The following is a 21405-nucleotide window of genomic DNA, read 5'->3' as shown; positions in this document are numbered from 1 at the left end:
GCCGCGTCATGTATTTCTTGACGGAAAAACGCGCACCTTCCACGATTCTAACTCGTCGAGCGAGGCTATGGTCGCTCGTTCTAGAGAACACGAGGCTTTAAGTCCTCTGGATGCAAGCAACGCGTCCGGAGGCTGTGAGGAGAGTGTTGAGGCGGAAAGCCGGGTTGTGACGCGCTAGAAATGTTTACAAAAGAAAGGATGTACAGGCCTAAAGGAGCGACATAAGGTTGGGAGACAATGTACAAGGCGCCGAGGACGTGTTGACACTGCGAAGCACCATAGCGAGTCGTGGCGGAGAGGGGGCGTTCAGAGAGTGTGCGGCAGCTTCGCCAGAGAAATGTTGGCAATTGGAAAGGAGAGCGTGTAGTCAGCAACCGCGCGACCGATTGGCTGCGACACCTGGCCATCCCGCACGTTTTGCTGGCTGGGCTTAGCTGCAGGAGGTAGCACCCTGAGCAGGAGTCGATAAATGAGGCACAGAGGGTGAATGTCGTGATACTTGAGATGACACAGCTCACCTCCTTATGCATCTGCTCTAGTATGTACGCCACTCAGAGGGTAATCTACCCCATCGCGGGCATGCGGGCGATAAGTATTCCAGAGTTTCGAAGGCCAATTCTTGTCACAAAATCGTAAAAAATCATCGGAAATCACTTAAATTTCTGTCCAGTTACGCATAACTGTAAGTGTGGAGCCTCCTTCTGCAATAGGCATGCATTACAAGAACTTTCGGAGGCTTCTAAAAAGCCTTAGAAATAATACGGAACAGTGTTGCCCGTCGAGCTCCGATAAAATGCCCCAAGTAATTTGTGTCTAGAGTCCAATTCTTACCCTCTTATACTAACGTCTTGAAAGCCTTTGATTATCTCCCAAGCCCTTAAGTATTCTTCCTCTAGACAGATACCTTGCTTCTACCACTTGATGATGGTTTTCAAATTGTACGCCGCACAATCGATTACAGGTTATGCATCAGGTTTGCTATATAAATAAGAAAACGTGAGGCATAATTTATTCAGCGATAGCCGCACATACACACCTATAGTTCTTTGACGATATTCAAACACTTTTGCCAGACATAACGCAGGACCTGAAATTAAGTGGGAGTTTTTGATGCTGTAATTCAGGGTTGAAATAATCCTATAAGAGGAGTTTTACGAAAATTAAAAGCCCTAAATATTGGGCACACACAAGGTAGAAGAAGACTCGCCACGAAGCAGAAAGATATATGCTTATGATTTAGTAGGGGCAAAGATAGGGCGAAAGGTGACTCCTGTTGTTACAAAACGCGTACTTTCGGCAGGCTCCAGGGGACTGTCAGAAAGGATGCTCCCTGGACCAAGTGCATTCTTTTTGTCTTTATCTGAGTTCGCCAAATATTTGTTACTGATGTATGAAGATAGAGAAACAGATAAGGAATGGATCATAGGACGCAGTACGTGCATACGAGTGCAGCCCAAGTCTATACTCTTCCTGATTTGAACAAGCGTCTGAAGAAACTTGTCTTCCTTGGGACATCTCCACCGTGCCTGTCACCTGTGCCTCGCGAAAGCGTTTCTGTCACTAGGTCAAGCTTGTCGGGAGATGTATATATTGCCACAGCCTTAGACTCAAGCTCCCCAAGCTTCCATGCTCTTACAAACCACATAAAAACAGCTGCGCCAATGTACATAAAGCCAGTGAAAAGTTGTGCACTAAGGTAGTTTCCACCATTCCTAGCGACAATCTCGAGAGCGATAGGTTCAGAGACTGCAATGTCAGCCTAGATCGACCAATACACGAACTTGGTGACTTACATGTCGTTGGTAGCACGAGCACTATCCATGTAATAGAGAGCGCAGATGGTAAGTCGACAACTCCGATTACTTCTAACGTAACAGGTCCAACCACCTAGACATGGAAATGTCAGTGATGACTGCTCTTCAATGGCCAATAGTTTGGCTTGATAGGAAAGGTAGAAAAACTTGTCTTACCGCCCAGAATGTGCCCGCAACGGTCCCCCCAATTAACGCAAAGAATATCAGGACACCGTAGCTTTTTGCAAATATCCAGATTACCAGTGAGAACAGCCCCGCTAGAAACGTCGTCGTGCCCGCCATATCGATCCGGCCCATTGCATCACTAAAGTAACCAACGGGGCCACGTCCGAGAGCCTGCCCAAGATTCAACGTAGCCCCTATTATTGAGCCCTGCTTCGCAGTCATCCCTACGGATTCGGCGTAGTTCGGCAGAGAGAAGAGCAAGACAATATAGCCTAGCATACTCAGAAATCCAAATATCTGCAGGAGGATAAACTCAGGTCGACGAAGCAGCCGATAATCGAATGCCAATTGCGAAGATCCAATCTGTTTGTTGCGATCCTTGATCAAAACCGCACAGATCAGATTGACGGTGCAAGCCAGTATGCCTAAGATCCTGAATGCCCATCCAAGGCTAATGCGATCAATCATGGTCTGGGCTCCAAGGGAGTATATCAAACCGCCTAATCCAGATCCGGCGGTTGATATTCCGTTCGCGAGGCTTCGGCGAGTGGTGAACCATTGAGGAACAATAACCACCGAGCCTACGAAGAGGAATCCCATACCCCAACCAAAGCAAATCCCTTGGCTCAGAAAAAGATGCCATATCCTGTTCGCGAAAGACGCGCCGATAAGGGAAACAGTCTCAAAAAGGAGAGTCGCGCGGGTGCCGTATAAACGTGTTATGGCAGTAGCCAACGGGGATATCAGAAGTGCTTGAGATATGGACAAGCCGCCAATGAATGCGAAGTCGAGCCTTGTTGCACCCGGGAAAGTATTTGTGCTCAAGTAGTGCGCCAGGAAGACGCCATAGGAAGAGTTCAATCCCCAAGTGTGACTACTAGCGCTGTCAGCCCAAAATCCTAGACACGCATTGATCAAAAAAACGCATACCACGCAAACCCAGCCATATCCACCATTGGGTGGAATATCTCCAAATTTTGCGCCTATAGCGACCTGTTCTACATCACTACTTTTGTCAGATCGAGCAATCGATTCTCTTGCGGTAGAAAGGCGTGTCTCGGAGTTTCCACGTATGATATCCGGTGGTGTCGCTTGCAGAGTAGCCGTCATTGGGAGGGCTTCAATTGAAGCTCAAAGGAAGAACTAGGGGGAATTTGAGTGGGTAGTTGAAGAGGTATTCTACCTATGTCAAATGAGATAAGGTGAAGGACGGTATCTCCTTGGGCAGGATGTCTGGACGGAATAAAGGCGGGCATAGCGATTTCCGCGCGGAAATAATAACTTTTTACGACCGCAACTGGAGTCATTAGAGGCGTAGTGGGGGAAGAAGCTGACCAAGTGCCGCTTCCCGATAGCCCATGCGGGGAACTGCTAAGCCAACCTTTGCGTTTCTGAATTCGTCATACGTAATAACCAGGTACCAATGCTGCTCATGCTGCCAAGCTAATGCTTAAGTACTGACCTCGGGGCTGCTTTTCATCGCTTTCGCGCCTGCAAACTTCAATGCATATATCTCGGTGGCCATCACAGTGTCAGTTGAAGGAAGTAGATGTTAAAGCCTAAGCGAGTCCGTCCGTGTAGCCTATTTTTTCCATTGATTGTCCTATTTTCAAACATGAGAATGTGGATATGTTCTTTATTTATCTCGACAAAGGAAAACGCTGCCTAATGATGCCGGTTTGGATCCGAATGATCAAATAGCTTCCAACTTATAGCCTGAAGAAGCCGCCTCCCGTAATGACCGTTATTTACCTCCGAGTAGATTCGCATTGTTCCATGAACCGATAGATCCCTTCGATACCCTGATACTCGAGAGGGGTATGGTGGTTAGGCGTTTCACGAAAAGTCGCAAAGTCGTCGATATCGCTAGTATGCAAGCTCTCGTATCCCGAAGGAGAGGAAAGCCACGGATTATTGTCACCCACATCCTCAAAGTCCAAACCGTCCTCCGAATGCGTCGAGTATTCCTCGGGAGTCGATAGGTGTTCTGGAGATAGCATATGACGCCAGTCGATCTGCTCTTGCCGCTCCGATACAGACTTTGCAAAGAAAGAGTTCTCCGAAGGCGTAGCGCTAGGAGCGAAAGGGAAGAGCAATGCAATTTCGGTGCCGACAAAGGCGTCAAAGTCTTCATCTTGACCAACGACACCACGCTGAACACCAAGCTCATTGCATATTTTCTCTACAGTTTCCGCGTCACAGCCCGGGAAATGTACCCGCAAAGTCGATGAGTGGTATGTGATTGGAAGGTCCCCTAAAGCGGACAGACGCTTCAAATCATTCAAAACAGTGGAAAGCTCCTTGAGAGCTCTCGAGAAGTCGACGGAAAGCATGTCAAGGAGGCCTTCACTGTTAAGGGTCTCTTTCTCTTGTGCGAAATGGGAGTAGCCGGAAATAGCGCTGAGTGGAGTGAGTGCAGTAACAGTAGGGTTAATACTGAAGTCAATAAATGACCCGGGAGTGGCCTTTGGGAACCTACTCATCTTCCGATTAACCTGTTCTTGTAAAGCAGTCACGGACTTATATCGCTTCTCGCCAGTTGCCGGATCGACACCATCGAACTGTGCTTTCTGGCCCGAGATCAGGAAAGCACGTACGGCCTGGGAGACATTCTGAATGACTTGTGCAGGCGCAGCGGGAGTATGCGAAAAATATCTTGCTGACCCTGCCCTGCCAGACCCCAAAGCGTACCCTCCTGCAGTTCGGTTCAGTGTACCTCCCGTCAGATTAGGACGGAGAGTGGAGGCAAACGGCGCTCGACCAGCAAGCCCATTGACAGCGGCTCCAATTCGAGACTTCGGAAAAGATGATCGATCATATTTGACGCCAGAGGAGCGTATCGATGAAGTTGTGAATCGCCGAACAGTGGCATTGATGGTGCTATGAGTCGTGTACCATTTACCCTTACTCTGTTTTAGAAAAGCGGTAGGGTGTATAGGTTGGCGCGGTGGATTGCGCGCGAGAACAGGTTGGAGTTGGGCTTGAGTAGGCCTGAGAGAAGGCGGAAGTTGATTCTGTATGAGACGTGCTGTGTTGTTCCAGGCAGCCCTATGAGACCTTTAGTGGAGTTTGAGATCTAGTTTACAGCAGCGACGACATACTTGAACACTTTCGCATTCTTGGCCACCAGTTTATGGAGGTGGGCCACCGTGGGCGCCATGGTGGAGTGTCTACGACCAGACTCTGGGATAGAGGGAGGAAGAACAAAGAAGATCAAGTTGTGGGGGAAGGGTCTTTTAGGTTGGGTGGCGGTGCTTGTCGAATGCGTCACTCCGGAGAATTCCGACTTCTTGGCAGCATCGATCCCCGCCCACACCGAAAGCTCTGCTCTAGGTCGCGGTATTAAGAATTCCAGTTACATCAAATAGCAGTAATACATAACCTAGGAAAAGAAACATGGAGCAAACATCTTTTTTATTTACGGACCACTGTGGCCAGCTGAACTACGTGAACAGAGCAAAGTTTAAGCCCACGCAACAGCGGATAGAAGGACAAGATCCTGAAGCGAATACAATGCCGCTATGCAAGACAAAGTAGATAAGGAGAAGTGGGTCATAAAGAGGAAAAAAGGAAGGCACCACTATACCATCCTCAAACCCATGCCGGCTTGCAAAACAACCCACCCCGGCTTTCCAAGTTCAAATATTTCGTAGAAAAGCTCCAGACATGAGCACCCGAGTCCGTCAAGTCGAAAATCTATTTTCGTCGAGCAATAGTGAAAAATGCAACCCTCCTGACATGCCGTGTGAGAACGCCCAAGTGGAAACTTTTGAAAAACAACACAAGATATATCCCTAGCATTGTCGGAGAGAAGAGGCTGGAACCACAAGAATAACCCCTATCCTAGGAGAAAATGAATACTCGACCGAACACTTCCACTGGAGGCAAGGTCCGCATGCATTGAGGAGTCGTAAATAGGTATGGACAACAAGCCAAGATCGTCCTAGGTATAAGCAGGATACCACCTTAAAGTTCGAGTGAGGTCTTGAGATCAACGTCAATGAAACTGCTAATTCTTTTGCGATTTTTTGAATTTAGTGCGTCATTCCTCCATGCAGATCTAAGCTGTTTGAATGCTGGCCGTTCGTAATCGGGATTTTCTGATTTGACCAAGTCCACATAATGGCGAGCAATGCGCTCGCGTATCGTGCTTTGGCTCGACAATGACTCCCCATAATATTTAATAAGATTTCTCATTCCAACGTCGGACATCTTTTGCATGGCATCCTCGAAGGCAAGGTGGCGGAACTCGTCGTACATACGGGTGTTGAAGTTGCGGATAAGAAAGTGAGACCAGAACTGATACAAAACATCCATGTCGTAGGGACAATTACCAGCGGAAGCGATATGACGTTGTTCAAGGGCTTTTGAGCGTAAATGGGTATAGAATTCGTATGTCGCATCAGGTGGCAGCGACTCAACAGGAGCATCCTTGTCTTTAACCCAAAAAAGACGAACAGGATTCATGGTGGGAATTTTGCCAGGTAAAGATAGACTCAAAGACCTCTCGGGTTCATCTTGTTTCTTGCCGTCATCACTAGAAAACCATTGGTATCAGTGAGAATCCTGCCACCACATGCTCTTCTCCGCCTGTGGCTTACCCCTGTGAAGGACCATTGCCGTTGACTTGCACGTTGGCTTGTAGGCTGTCGAATTTATGAAGCTCATCGTCGATGTTTCTACTATCGATGGAACCGTTTGAGAAGGTTCGCGAAACAGCGGGGTGAAAGGAGACTGGCTGTTGAGCCGGTTCTTGCTTTCGGACGATCACGCTCAAGGATTCCACTTGTTCATCCGAGAAAGAGTCCTCTTCGCCATTTACGGGCCCTGTCGCAGGCATTGGTCCATGATATGGGGATATGGTGTCTTCCAGATGAGACTGGGCTACCACAGAGGATGCTGTGCCATCTGACACAGGTTCATTCGTTGCACTTTCAGTCACAGGCGCAACTGAATGAGTGCCGTTCACTGGCTGATAGGCAATATCATTGGACGCGGTCCCAGGACTGGTTGGCGACGCAGCGGAGACCCCAGAATAGCGAGGGAGGAGCTGTGACTCAAACCCTTGTGGATGTGGAACCGGTGGGTGATGTAGTTCTTCGGGTCCATCATTCTGGGCAGAAACATCACGCTCACCCACGCTCAGTACCCACTGCTCCCACCCTTCTCTTCGCCGTAGTCTATCTTTGCCGTCAACACCGACCCGGAACTCGATATTACGCGATTGGTAGCAGACGAGTCTGATGAGCTCCATATCCGTCGTGAGTTGCTTGATACGGTTGAAGTCTGCGATGACAGCGAGGAAAACGAATCCCTTAGAGTCCATGTGTTTTCGCAAAAACATGTCTTTGCAGAGGTTATCAACAGAGAAGTAATATTCCCTAAGAATTATTAGTCACATAAATAACCTTCCAGTAGGCCAAGAACTCACAGTTGCATAGAAACCATCGAGAAAACGGAGTACTGTTCCATATACGGGTTGTAAGGGACTGCGCTCATCGGTTGCATAACCGGGTAGTCGTACATTCCTCCCACGTATGTTTGAATAGGCGCGATAGATTGAGGTCCTCCAGAATATGTGGCCGGAACACGACCGTATATATTATCTGTAGTCATGGACTGCGAACGGGGACCATTGCCCCTATAGTTCCGAGAGTGTGGCGATTGAGCGGGGAAGTAGGTGTTCTGTTGCTCTGGGTGAAATGAAGTGGGAGATCGAGGTAGAGGGAATGTGGATGAAGTTTGTAGCGACGGAGCATGGCCATTAGGGAATTGATGACCATTGGGGTGATGTGCGTTTTGATACCCATGGTTACCACCTCTTCCTCCACGCATACCTCCGCGGCCTCTGTTTTCAGGACGATCACGACCGGAGAACGAACCGAATTGGCCACCTCGGCGGTCACCGGTAATCGGCTTGGTTTGCGAGGCTTGCCCTTCCGTCACGCCTGAAGATCGCTTTCCTCCGTCCTCTGATGGTTGGGTAGGAGTTAGCGGAAGGGTTTCTTTGCGACTACGTTGGCGGAACATATTTAATTGCCCATGGTGTTTTTGCTTACCTTCTGTCTGTGTGGCAATTGAAGAACGCCGGCCATATGTGGCAGGAATATTTTCTTTAGTTGGTGATACCAGATCACTGTCCTTTCGTTTGTCTGCAGGACCGGAAGCATCGTATTTCCTATTTTGCTTTGGTCGACTTGAAGGATATTGCCGTGGGTAGATACTGGATTGTGCATTTGAGTACTGTCCCGAACCCGACTCTTCCAGCACTGATCCCCTCCTCGATACTGCATCAGAATCTCCTGATGCTGTCGGTTTTACGGCCCTTTCGCTTATAGTCGTCGCTGATTTCGTATCCTTCCAAGAAGTTGAACCTACACTAATAGTCCTTTTGCCCTTAGTTGGGGATGTATCTCGCGGCGCGGATCCATCAGACCTCCCTCGCTTTGTCAGATCGCCATTGGGTAATACTGCGGAAGCAGGTCCATCTTTTTCACCAGCGCTAGTACCATTTGTAGCATATGGCCCTCCGCGACCGCCAGCTTGGGCACCTCCTCGAGCACCTCCCCGTCCCCCTCTCCTGCTAGGACCAGTGCTTGGTAGAGGCGTGTTGAATATCACGTTGGGTGTATACGGCACTGGAACCCACTCATTCTTGCCGTGTGGTCTTGAGGACGTGCTCGGGTTTCGCTCCTTTTCTCCTTTTTCGCCTTTCTCTTGCACCTTTCTTCTATCTTCACCTTGAGCACTGTCAGGAGTAGGCCAGGACTCTTGATCTCGAACTGGAGGAGGAAGTACGGCCGCATTCCCCTTCCCATCCTTTTCGAAAGCCTTTGACTTAACACCCTTTTTAATCTTTTCGACCTCGATATCTGGTCTAGTATCTCGTCGGCTCTGCGCTGACCGGTCATCGTCTCGACCTTTGCTATTGATATCCATATTCTGCTTCTTCTCTTTAGCTGTAGCCACAGCCATATCTGATTCCTCGCCACCAGCATTGGCTTTGCTCTTCTTTCTCGGCTCGGGTCTGGGAACCCCACTGATCTTGTCGTTTGGTCCTTGAGGTGCTCCATTGACCGAAGTTTGACTAGGAAATGATGTGGCTGACTTTATTGGGCTAGAGTAAGTTGCTTTGGCCTTAGCTGCTTCATTGGCCCTTTGCTTCCAATAATTGACCGCTGGTATTGGTGCCTCTTGGAGAGGTTTGAAAGGTACTTTTTCAGAGTCCTTACTCTTCCCCTTATCAGAACTGTTATCACCTTGATCTGCTGCTTTTTCGACAGAATTTGAAGTTTGTGACTTGTTCTCCCAAGTCGATTCGGAAGAAGTGTTAGGTAGTGAGGACACATCGTCATCTTTGATAAGTGTTGAAGATGAAGTCCCAAAGTCAGGAGAAGAAATGTTTGATGTCGAATTCTGTTGTTGGGAAGTGCCTTGTTTGGGTTGGGGTGATGTGCCGTTCACCTGGGCTTCATGACCACCCGAAAATTTTTCTGGTACCTGCTCAGCTGAAGATGCGTTGGCCTCAGTATCATCTGCCCAGCTCATTCCCGAAGGACCCATCGGAATCGTTGCAGGTACTGGAGTGGGGTCTTTGGATGGCGTTATAGTCCCAGATGCAGCTTTACTAGAGGCTCCAGTCGAAGCTCCTGAGGACATACCCTTAGCTGCTTGTGCATATGAGAACGGGACGGCGATGGTGGCAACGTCGCTGCCCGATCGGCGCGGTGTGGTAGCCATGATTCCTCTGTACGGGAATTGTCTACCCAATCACACAATAAGGTCCCGTAATCGTTCCAGAGACGATTAGAAATAGCTTAAGTGATCCCTAGCGGGAGCACCTCAGCGAGCGAGCCAGTACAGATACTCAGCTCCTTTATGTCCGGAGAGGTGCACACTCTGACCTCTCCGCACCCTACGTTCTGTAACCACCAAGTTCACTTAGCTTTGCTACTCGTATATATCCTGTAGTGACAGTCCTGAGTTGGATGTGCGCTGGCTTGTTGAGCTGGATCCACGGAAGGCGTGGGTTTGTCCCGTGATGTAATGTATGGAAGATCGAGAGTGTGCGGTAATACGCGATACAGGATCAAGAAGTGGCCAAAAAAGGTGTAGGGAGTTGCTGGGGCCTGCTGATGGCGTGTTTGACTAGGGTATTTTCCTAGAATATCTGAAAGCGTAAAATGTCAGTGGCAGGGTTGTGAGACCATGTGGGGGGTAGTGGGGACAAAATTTTTGAGGGAGTTGGGTCGCTCGAGATTTGCTGGTAAGAGGAGGACGGATGACGAGAAACTCATGCAGAGGACAGCCGCGAAGAGTGTAAAGTAGGGCTGGAGCGTGGCATGGGGCAAGCTAATATGTGGGGGTGGGATACGACCCAGGACTAGAGACAGCCTGAAAACGAACTATCTGATGAATCCAGGCAATGAATCGCGGGCTAGTTAACGTCCTGGGACGGACATAATTTTTTGGAGTGGAGAATGGGCGAACAAGAAAGCTTGACGTCGCGGGCGCAACGTGACAAGGCAAGACTGACCTTTGGGAGAAATTATCCGTAAGGAATGCGTGCAGTGGATAGAAGCGGAGGGGGAAAGGCTCGCCGGCTCCGGTTGGTGCAGCGGACAGTTGAGGTGGTGGATAGTGATGAGGGAGAAAAGGTACTGCAGTACTCCAGGCACGACAATCGAAGTCACGGATCAGGCGTTGGCTTCGTCCACGGAGAAGGTAGATGACGAGGCAGCGTCCAGGAGGGTCCTTGACTGTAGGTTTTGGGCTCCTAAATGCCAGTGGGCGGCGGGAATAACGCAAGAGATGGACGACGGTGGAGGTCGAAGAGGAAGAGTAGAAAGTCAGGCAGAGGTCGCGCGAAATTTTGCAGGCACATCACTCTCCCGCATCAGCCCGCATCTCGGCTCTCACCAGCGACGACCCCAACACCAAAACCAAACCCGAGGATTTTGAACCAAACATTTAACTTCCCTTGCGCCAGCTGTCAAAATGCTCCCATTATATATCAATGCCTCTGCGACCATTCCTGCCCTTTTCCTCTGCAGCACCGACTATAAAGCCTCCATTAACATATGCTGATTATGTTGGTATTCGCTCTGTTACGCTAACACGGTCTGTCGATACAGGCCTCTATTTCCGGCACACAAGGCCAGGAGTTTCTCAAGAGCTTCAAACATAAACTTAAACGTCCTGCTTCACCTCTAGGTTTAACCATGGAATCTTTATTACAAATTATGCTTCGTGGCGGCCTTACTAAACATCAATGACTCCGAGCCCGCTATCCCCTGAAACCACACAGCTTTTCGGAACCTCGTACATTTCTTTTCCCTGCACACAACCGTACATCCCACAAATTTAACAGATTACCAAGGGAAGCTTTCAATCTCAGAAAAACTCCAAAATATAGCTCAATTGAGGAGACTAATACGTCCTGCAGCTAAAGCGCCAAAAACGGCATTGATGTTTGCTATGTCCATTTTCTCCAGCAAATCCAAATGCTTCACTCTTCTTCGAGTAGCAAACTCGTTTGCGTCTATTTCTTTGTATTCTCCGAATGGACCAAATGCGAAGGATTTCTCGTTTGACCAAGGAGCCTCGCCATTTACAAAAGATATCCATCTCTTCCGCATCTCCCTCCCTACCTTCTCTGCCGCGGGGTTGAAGGAAAGGTCTAGTCCACCAAAGAGTAACACCAAATCAACGGCATGATGAGCTCGGCTAGATGCTTGCCATGGGTTTTCCTGGTCAATGACGTAGCAGTAAACCCGCTTTCCGACAGTCCTCCACAGCCGCGCAGTCTTCCTCACTGCCAAAGCGAACCGTGCATCTGTGATGAAATCCAGGGCTCCGGTTTTGCTTGGAGTTGGCCTATTTAAGGAGACGCAGTATAGGCGACTAAGTTGTGATGCATATTCTCCTCCTTTTGCGAAGCTTTCAACTATCATTTGTGGCGTCATAGTTTCGACTCCATTTCTCCATATTATTGACTAATTGCTAGTTCAGTTATACGCGTCACAGCCTGGGTCTACAGTACGTACCTCATATTCAACATCGCCAACAAGTAGTTCCTGGGCATTTCCTGTCTTATTCTGCCAGCCACTCAATTCAGGGTCATCCTGGAGCCACAGCGAGTTCAATGCCAAGGCCGCCTGAGCTTTCAAGATTTCATTCACTGGGGCATCTTGAAGGGAGCCATGTCCGGCTTCTTTCAGTTTATTCTCAAGAGCCTCTACAGTAGCCTGGCCTCTGTACAGCGGCAGCGGTGGCGACAAATATAGCGAACCGGAGGACAGAATTGCCTTAGTTAGGGGCGCGCCTGTCACAACATGTGCATGAACATACACGCCCCCTGCGCTCTCACCTGCCAGTGTAACATTCCTCTGGGATTACATCAGCTTTCGACTTCTGGAGGGCATTGAAATCGTTACCGCATCACCACCAAATTTCCCAATATATTTCTGGATCCACTCAATCGCTAGCCTCTGGTCTTTCAAGGCAAGATTGACTTCGCCCTTGCAGTCTCCGAAGGCAAAAATATTCAATCTGTAAGCTATCGAGACTACAATGATAGGGTGTCCCTGGAGAATCGAGTCACTCACGATCTTTGTGGTATCTATCAGTCATTCAGCAATGAACCGCTCTCTTACACACAAGCATTACGGGCTTCATCCTACCGCATATCCTTGAAGCACCACTCCCAAACGTCATAATCTGAGAACCACCTGCCAGCCATTCCTTTCAGCGCTTCTACCTCCAACAATAAATTAGGGTGGAGGATAATCACCGTGTATCCACACCAAAACAGGCAACGGGTCCCCCCGCTCTCCCAAGTCTGACGGAACCGTCACATCGAGATTCAAGCAACCAAATTCACTCTCCTCCTCCTTCTCAAACACGTGGTCTTCCGGGATGCGCAACAGATGTCCGACATCATAGTGATTCTGCGGACAGCGCGGCCTGCATTATGCGTTCCATTAGCAACACCCATTGGCCAAGATTGCAGATATCATCTATATTAGACCGCACATGTATAGACTAATTAGATCCTAACAAATATACGGATTTACGAAACGTGTGACCTAATTTGAAATCTAAGATTTCTCCTCCACCCATATGCGCTCGTTCAGTCGCTCACTCACCCATATTTCGTACAATCCAACACCTTCCCTTCCCACCCATCCACCATCTCAGACCGCTTGAACCGCCCGGGTATACGGCCATATTGAATTCCACGGAACTGTCGCACACACCCTAAATCTATGCCGCGTAGCGTCGCGTTTAGTGTGCCATGTTTAAACTCGGCCATGTCCGGCGAAATTTTTCGAAATACTATTGTTCAGAGCAAGAGACCGAGAAGCGAGTTTGATTGGCCGACTAGGCAAAACGGGTTCGTTCTGCTCGCAGCATATTAAAGCAATATGCAGGTCCCGATCTTTTATATGGAAATAGCTGTTATATAAAAACGAGAATGGTGTGGGGCATGTGGGGTAGTAACCCGGTTTTGTGGACTTTGCGGGAATTGGCACCCGAGGTTTATTTCGACTGCCATCACAAGAGAGAACTTTGAATACTTCGTAGCTAGCAGAGAACTTGTATTCTTACAAAAATGCTTATAAAAATGCTGACGCTTCTGCAGGCTTCAAGGTGCTCCATTAATTGCTTGCAAAAAAGGGACACCCACGACAAAAACACCAAACGCCGCATTTCGAAAGAGATGAGTAAAAGACCAACATGTCCAGGAATGATGAAGGCATTCACAGAGTCGCTGTAATGCCGCAGGCATATAACTCATCCTCATGATTAACAAGAAATCCACACGAAACCATTAGGGGATGCGAGAGCCGTGGTCCATAGCCATCATCATGAGTGTAGCAAAGACACACTTTGCGCAAACTCGGATGATTGCACCTTCTTCAGGTCCAAAGCCATTTCCGACATTTCTTCGCTCCACATAAGCACGGCACAGCATCTTCACCAGGCTGTTGTTCTGGTTCTTGGTCTCCGTCTTTTTCGTCCTCCTCATCCTTATCCAGGTAATCGAACGTTAACTCCTCCATCGCGGGTATGTCCCTGCAAGCAAAGAAAGCTATGTCGTATATCTTAGCATCATGTTTGTTGTATGAGACTGTGTACTGGCGGCAATTCGGTTCACATGAATGGTTCATGAACTTCGTGGGTCCACCCATAAACTCGCCATCAACCACGTAGATCTCTTCCTGTGATATTCCTTCGGTTTCCGCGAACTTGTCGAGAGAGTAAAGGTAGCTAGCCTTGCTCTTGCCAGCATTCTCTTCGCGTCTTGTAGCTTCCTCATCTGTTATCACTTCCCCCCGATATGTATCAACGAATTCTCCTTCTCGAAGGTCTTTTCGACACCGCAATCCTGTAGAGAATTAGCATCTAAATTAATGAAAGAACTATGAAATACTCACCCCATCCACGACTACTCGTCTTGAATATCTCAAGTTCTATTCGACGCCCGAACTGTACGTTCTTGTTCCGGCAATCCCTTCCACATTTGCAATTATCATTGCACTCGTAAATTGGATTTCTGGACTTTAGGTAGAATGGCACAAGACAGCCAGTCTTGGCTCTCTTCGTGCCTTCTGCGTAGTAAGGAAATTTCTTAGGTAAGCCAATAGTGTCTCCGCCATGTTTCTTGATGTACTTGTAAATGGTATTCTCCTCGGTAGTAAGGCGGTTCTCATCAACGGCTGCGTACTCGAGACAGTCACATTTCTTTGTATATTCGCAGCCTATGTCTCGGCCCATGTGAGGGCTGCATTTCTGGCATCCCACAGTGGTCGCTGGGTCTAGTTTAATTACTCCTTCCCGGAGGACGTATTCTGTGATGAATTGAAACCTTAGTGACGGAGAAGAGGCGTCGTACGTATTCGTTAGATAGATCTTTGGGCCTGGGAGCAGCCTCAGACGACGTAGAATTTCAGCCCTGATAAGTTCTTCAGCGTATCGAGTAGACGATCTGTGGGCTATGTTAAGCATCTGTGCTGTGGGAACGTCTTGAATGTTCACGTGATCCATGTCTGGTGTTGAGGCCTATAATCGATTTAGCTATCTGGAAATACTGGTTCAGTTCCCTGTTACCTACACATCTGGCAATGATATAACCATTTCTCTCGTCGAAAACCCCGTTATAGATCTTGATTTCCGGAGATTCATTACGACGGACATGCGGCAGACTCGACGACAGCGAAGAGTTCGATGATGAGCTCACTATAGATGATGCTCGACTTTCTCGTTTCAACCGACGCTCAGCAAGTGAGATACGTTCGATATCATGACCGTCATCTGGAGATTTCCTCTTTCGATATGAAGAACTTGCTAGTTTAGTACGTGCTCTTAATTTATCCTTTAGACGAGATATGGCTCACTTCAACTTCACCTCCAAGTAGTCTTGGACTAACTCAAGACACCGCGACAGCTCGTTAAGATTGTGCCATGATAATGGCGGGCGTTGGGTTTTTGTCTGCGTTCTCCATCTCACGAGATATTGCTCTTCCTATTTAGAGGAAAAGGTATTGATTATCCCATAATGTTAAAAACGCGTGAAATTTGCTTACTCCAGCATTATTAATACGGTTTGACAAAACCTTTTCGACCTAAATTAATATTGTTAGTTCTAGATGAAATGAGGTCCCAGAGTGTCGACCCGATTGGTGCGTACATTCTCGACGCGTAGTCCACGCTCGCTTCTTGCGCTGCTTGGGATTATGACTATTGGCGGCATCTAAAGACGCGTTTGTAGTCAGCATATTGCTCATACTTTCTATTATTTATAGGATATTAGAGTAAAGGCTAGTAACGTTGTGTCCGATTTAGACTGACATATCGTGCAAGATGTTACTGGAGCATTGCACTGTGCATACCTAGAAACTTTGCGTACAGGAGGCGTTTTGAACGACTTAAACTGCTTGAGCGTTAACACCACTAAAAACGGTTTTCTAAATACATTAAAAACATGCTTACTTTTGTATTGGAAAAATGCAATATTGTTGCGTTAGTGGTAGATAGTAGGTAGTAAGTAGTAGGTTGAAAGTTTTAGGAATTAGATTAGATTCTATTTTATTTTCGCTTACAAGAACTTGCTTACTAATCACAACGTTGCTTCTTATTCGGTAAATTAATTATTCTATATTTAAAATTAGTATATTTAAAAGAGAATAATTTATAAAGGTCTTAAAGGACTTGTTTTAATTTTATAAAGTTTTATAGAAAGCTTTCGTAGTTTTAGTGAAGCTGCAGTTGTGTTACGTTGTCAGAGCAAAGCTAGGCATAAAATTTAGGGGTCGTTCGGTTGCAAAAGCGTCAGATTGAATCTAAGCTGATAGTCCGATAGAAAGGATACGTTCTTTCCCACTTTATTATGCGTCAATGGCACAGGTATATATAATCCAAAGGCTTTAGATTAACCGTTAATTTAAATAAGAAACTTAAGACTCCTTTTTAAACTAATGCGAAAACCTTAATTTAAAAGCTTTATATAATAAAGTTACTAACTTTTTAGCATGTTTATTTAATAGTAAGAGAAATATTATAAATATTATAGCTAAGTTTTAACTCTAAGCATTTTAACCGAACAATAGTCTTAGATTTAAACTCTAGATCAACTGGTTCTAAAACTTTTAGATTGAATCTGAAGCAGGAACCAACCGATCTCTTAGCCATTAGTTACGAGGATCTTATATTGGTTAAAATTAATACTTCTATAAAAAGTTCTCTAATATTATCTAACAACCCATACAATATTTAAAGCTTATGCACCTTAATTTCCAAAAATAGGCCAAAGTATGCTTATCGCATTTCTTGTCCAAGAAGGATTGTATATAAGTTTAGCAATTGGGACATTAAGCTTAAGACTTGGCTGAGTTTTGGATAGGGCGGTACTCTATTAAATATGTGCCAAAACCGAGAGCTATGACGTCTACTCTATAAAATATCTTTAAACAGTTCAAGTAGATATGCTAACAGTTCCTATTTAGGTTTATCGCGATTATATAGTAATATATTAATATACAATCTTTATCCCTTAACCGGCCAAAATATATCTATAGGTTGTCGATAAGGATCTAGCCAATTAGATTAATATATTAAAATCGTTGTGATTAGATATATAAAGCTAGTGATATTAATTAATTCTTAGGGCCTATAATAAGTTAGATAATTACTTAAATTATCTTAACGTATAGGTAAATGGGTTGGGTAATAGATAAAAGTAGGCCTATTTTATTTACCCTATCTAAAGAAGTAAGGCATTCCTAAACTAGGTATACTAAAAACGTATATTTAAAATACCTTTTAAACAAGAAGTAAAGTAGTATTATCTATATCTACTTTATCTATTATAGGCCGTACTTATCTTTAGAGTTAAGTTACTTAATATAAAGTAGTTAATACTCGTTCTCTATATAAAACGGTATTTAGTATATATTATAAATATATCTAGGTATTAGTACCCACTAAGGCCTTTTACAATCTTTACTATTATTATATAATATATTTATATTTATAGAGAGATATAAAGTATAAGCTCTATATTAGTTAACTAACTAAATACATTAAAAAGATAAGTAACTATCTAGTATACTTACTAAACACGCTGCGTAAAACAATATATAAGGCCGATATAGGTTAGTAGTAGGTCGTAAACCGATTACCTAACAAGGTCTTTAAAAGAGGCTTATCATAATAATGTCTTTTAATCCCTTTTTAACCCCTTTTACTAGTCTTTATATATATAAAATAGTTAGTTGTAAGGGTACTTTTGGTCCCTTACTCGGCTGCATCGCCTAGGGGCTCTTAGGGGTCGCCAAGGCTAGCCTTCGGCTAGCCCTTGGCACCTTCTTATAAGCACCTCAGGCTTGCAGCCCTTCCCTCCTCATCGGTTCGTCTCTCTCCGTACGAGGCTATTGCCTACTCTTTACCATATCGTCCTCTTCCATCGACTCCCTATGTGACTCATGCTCGGCTTGCCTGCTCCCTACCGTACACCCTGGCAATACTGCCTTACATTAGTAGGCTTAACCTAAAGCCTATTTAATATATAGTAGTATATATATTACTATAATAGAGTATTAATAGAGTATTATAGAGGTATGTCTTAGGTATAAGCCTTTTACTTATAAATTAAGCGCTTAAATGAGGCATTATTGTGACGATCGCCCACCAAGCTAAACGAACGCGACGCGACTAAAAAGGCAGTGTCGAACCGAATGATTTGACGGGCTCGGTAACCAATATATATATATATGTAGTCCCTATTAGAATCCTTATCTGATAATTATAAAAGCATTTCCTAAACGTCTTATAGCTATTGTTTTGGCCGGCTTAGCAGTTAGTAAAATAGTAAGAGTATAGTACGTAGAAGTTGCTAAGGACTATATTTAATAAGAAGTAAAATAGAAGCTTCTATTTTTTATATATCCCATAAGTATTAAAATATAACTGCAGTTAATTAGTAATATCTATATCGCCTATATATAAATTATAGTAGAATATAAAGGTAGAAATATATAGAGTCTTATCTGTCTTATTATTAAAGGCTTTATAAATTATTTAAGCACTAGTTTAAATAAGAGAAATATATCCATAGCTAATTTCCTATATTAGTTAACTTTGTAATATGTAATAAAATTAGGATAAAGGCCTTAAATAAGCTTATTTAAAGTCTTATTTTAAAAGCTATTTAGTATATTATCTACTATTATTAATTATACTTATAATAATAATAATAATAATTCATTGCTTAACGTCCGATTCGGATCCCTATTAGGCCCACACGGACTACTCCTTATTTACATATAGGGAGAAAACTCTATTTAAGAAAAATAAGAAAACCCCGTGATCCATCTCCCCGCCTTTTGGGACTCGCCTACTTAGCGCCTATAAGTCGCCTATAGTGCTCTACTACCTTACTGTTTAACCTCCTTAGGAACCACTGCTGCCGTAACAAGCCTACGGACGCGCTAGTATTATAAACTATTACTCTACTACTATAGAGTTACTAGGGGGCACCTGCTGCTCGCCCCCTTACCTTTTATTACCATTTCCCTTGCAACCCGGAACTAATTTAGCACATTTTAACTAATAAGCCACTAGGTGACCGCCTTGAGGCCTTTTTGTGTTAAGAGCAGTGTATTATAGTTCTCTATGCCAGCTGCTAAGAGCATTGTTTCTCAATTGGTGCGTAGGGGGCATAGTTAATTATACTTATAAAAAGTACTATATTAATATTTTTTAAACAAACTCTATAACTAGTTATTCTTTAATATCGCTATATATAGCATATCCTATCCTATTTAAGATTAATAAACCTTTTATTAATTTACTTTATAATAACTTTAACATTTTTTCTACTAGCTATATATACTAATGTATTACTTAACAAATACTATACTAGGGATACTTTACGTAAACCTTAGCCTTATATATAATAGTACACTTTATAAGACTAGGTTTAATATAAATGAAATAAGGGAAAGATAAACAATAACTTGTTTATAATATTATTCAAGCAATATTAATAGGGCCTTAATATTACTTTAAGTTAACCATAAGTGTTCTATCTAGGTGAGAGAATATATATCCTTAAATAAATCCCAATGCCATATAAATGGAAACCTCCGTAGTCTTTTAAACTTGGTAGGATTGGTCACTAATCTATCTAATCTAGCTGATCTAACTCTATTAGTTCGTCTTCCTAGTAAGCAAGGGCTTGTTCCATTAAGTCCTCAACACTACTATCTTTCCATATCTTTATATCCTTTTCCTCAAGTTCTTGCAGTGCCTTTACTAGCCTAGTTTCTTCCTACTTCAACCCCTGCATCCGTTTCAAGGTCCTAGCCTCTTTCTGCTTTTGGTAAGCTGTTACATATAAGCTGGTTCTTTCTTAACATATTATAATATTACCCTATTCTCCTCCCTCTATCTCCCACTCTATTATAGAAGGGTAAAGCCTAACACTAGGAGATAATAGTTAATTGAGCATTATAAATAAGAATGAAACGATATAAGTTACACTAGAGAAGTAATAGGATAAGTAGAGGGTAGAAGAGAATTGTATTGACTTAAGGTTAGGTAAGGTTAAACCTAAACTCCTTCTGTAATATATACGACCCTAAGCCTTATATACGTTATAAGAAAATGAACTAAAAATAATTAAAAGACATTCAACACCACTACACTATTTTAGTACTTTAGATACTTTAGATACTTTTAGTACTAAGCCCTTAAAGTTATATAAGAAGCTTAACACTTATAAATAGATTATTAAGCTAAATAATATACTTCTCTAAAGGATAAAGAGGCTTATTTAACTCTATATCTATAACTAAATATCCTAAAAAAGATATTAGCTAAGATACAGTTAGATAGATAAAGGTTTTACTAAAGGCCTAGATAAGATATAATTGGATAGATAAGACGTAAAAGGTTTTATTTATATCTTAAAAGGATTAAAAGAATTATAAAAGAAGCTAGTTCTCCTTTAGAGAAGAACTAGCAATTAGTCTCTAAGATTAAGTACTACTATCTACGTTATTAAGAAGTCTTCCTCTTTAGTAGATATCATATCTAGATTAACTAGGCCTACTTTATTACCTCTTATATACTATAATTAATTAAATATATAACTTTTATTTACTAAGACTTATATTTTAAAGTCTTTAGGTATTAGTTTAGAAGGAATATTAATAATTTTAAATATATAGTCTATAAAGTATTTAATTGTTAGGTAATAAAGTTGCCTAGCGTATATATATTATTTCGCATAGCCGTGCCTGGTATCTTGCTAGTTATTTGCTTACCTTTATAGGTTTATACGATGGCTAAGTAGTGCGGAGCTTGTCACGTTATATAAATATAAATTGTAGTATAGGATTATTATTTAACTATAGTTCTATATACTAAAAGTAATAACTAAGCTATTTAAATTATACTTTGTTTATATATTTTTAATAATATACACTAAGCTAGTAATACCTAAAGAATCCTAGCAATTCTTAATAAATAATTTATATAGGCCGTCGAAATCGGACTCTGCACTTGTACGAGGTGACTTGGTTTACTGTAAGAGTATATATATCAGATCCCGCAACAGTCGCGTAGATTCGCGAGCACTGTCTGTTTTTTTGGCTATATGGCGACGTGGAGCGGGCACGTTACATCTACGGACCTGCTGGTCTTCGGATTTAGTAGAGCTATCGCACAGCGTGCGGGTGGGAGCTGGCGGTTGTTGAGGCGTCGCGGGCAGTAAAAAGTTTTACATAGGATAGTGAGATCTCGAAAGCTACCGCTAACGGCACCCCCTTATAGTAGATAACTACTACACTCTTATCTCGAGCCTACCTATGCGTAATCCCTATAGATACGAGTTGGATTTAACGTCCCCCAAGCCCCTAAA

At 44.0% G+C, this 21405-nt stretch overlaps 6 protein-coding genes across 6 annotated transcripts; all 6 read right to left on the bottom strand.

The window, feature by feature from the left end:
• Nucleotides 1-46: 46 nt before the first annotated feature.
• On the bottom strand, nucleotides 47-445 carry K441DRAFT_369629 (uncharacterized protein). Its single transcript, XM_067641438.1, has one exon. It carries the CDS (start codon nucleotides 405-407, stop codon nucleotides 81-83), a length of 327 nt encoding a protein of 108 aa, XP_067507231.1. The 5' UTR covers nucleotides 408-445; the 3' UTR covers nucleotides 47-80.
• Nucleotides 446-1028: 583 nt separating this feature from the next.
• Nucleotides 1029-3089, bottom strand: K441DRAFT_605766 (MFS general substrate transporter; the record flags this gene model as incomplete). Its single annotated transcript, XM_067645381.1, has 4 exons — nucleotides 1029-1746; nucleotides 1794-1887; nucleotides 1971-2853; nucleotides 2887-3089. The coding sequence occupies 4 exons, from the start codon at nucleotides 3087-3089 to the stop codon at nucleotides 1460-1462; spliced, it is 1467 nt and encodes a 488-aa protein (XP_067507230.1). The 3' UTR covers nucleotides 1029-1459.
• A 638-nt stretch (nucleotides 3090-3727) lies between these two features.
• Nucleotides 3728-5139, bottom strand: K441DRAFT_685388 (uncharacterized protein; the record flags this gene model as incomplete). Its single annotated transcript, XM_067651877.1, has 2 exons — nucleotides 3728-5027; nucleotides 5081-5139. 2 exons carry the CDS (start codon nucleotides 5137-5139, stop codon nucleotides 3728-3730), a joined length of 1359 nt encoding a protein of 452 aa, XP_067507229.1.
• An 806-nt stretch (nucleotides 5140-5945) lies between these two features.
• On the bottom strand, nucleotides 5946-9719 carry K441DRAFT_675118 (uncharacterized protein; the record flags this gene model as incomplete). Its single annotated transcript, XM_067650825.1, has 3 exons — nucleotides 5946-6516; nucleotides 6581-7360; nucleotides 7411-9719. The coding sequence occupies 3 exons, from the start codon at nucleotides 9717-9719 to the stop codon at nucleotides 5946-5948; spliced, it is 3660 nt and encodes a 1219-aa protein (XP_067507228.1).
• A 1572-nt stretch (nucleotides 9720-11291) lies between these two features.
• K441DRAFT_630922 (alpha/beta-hydrolase) lies at nucleotides 11292-13293 on the bottom strand (the record flags this gene model as incomplete). The annotated part of the gene is made up of 6 exons (XM_067646290.1): nucleotides 11292-11974; nucleotides 12026-12367; nucleotides 12416-12600; nucleotides 12662-12709; nucleotides 12772-12944; nucleotides 13127-13293. 6 exons carry the CDS (start codon nucleotides 13291-13293, stop codon nucleotides 11396-11398), a joined length of 1494 nt encoding a protein of 497 aa, XP_067507227.1. The 3' UTR covers nucleotides 11292-11395.
• A 536-nt stretch (nucleotides 13294-13829) lies between these two features.
• On the bottom strand, nucleotides 13830-15735 carry K441DRAFT_743470 (SET domain-containing protein; the record flags this gene model as incomplete). The annotated part of the gene is made up of 6 exons (XM_067654405.1): nucleotides 13830-14370; nucleotides 14420-15044; nucleotides 15097-15346; nucleotides 15380-15507; nucleotides 15569-15607; nucleotides 15673-15735. The coding sequence occupies 6 exons, from the start codon at nucleotides 15733-15735 to the stop codon at nucleotides 13901-13903; spliced, it is 1575 nt and encodes a 524-aa protein (XP_067507226.1). The 3' UTR covers nucleotides 13830-13900.
• Between the last annotated feature and the right edge of the window lie 5670 nt (nucleotides 15736-21405).

The sequence above is a fragment of the Cenococcum geophilum genome (assembly GCF_001692895.1).
Source record: "Cenococcum geophilum 1.58 unplaced genomic scaffold K441scaffold_9, whole genome shotgun sequence".
NCBI classification, from domain to species: domain Eukaryota; kingdom Fungi; phylum Ascomycota; class Dothideomycetes; order Gloniales; family Gloniaceae; genus Cenococcum; species Cenococcum geophilum.
Note: the sequence above shows the minus strand (reverse complement) of the source record. Positions and strands in the feature narration are given on the sequence as shown.

Coding starts and splice junctions, on each gene's coding strand:
- K441DRAFT_369629 (XM_067641438.1), bottom strand. CDS start 407: ATGGCCAGGTGTCGCAGCCAATCGGTCGCGCGGTTGCTGACTACACGC.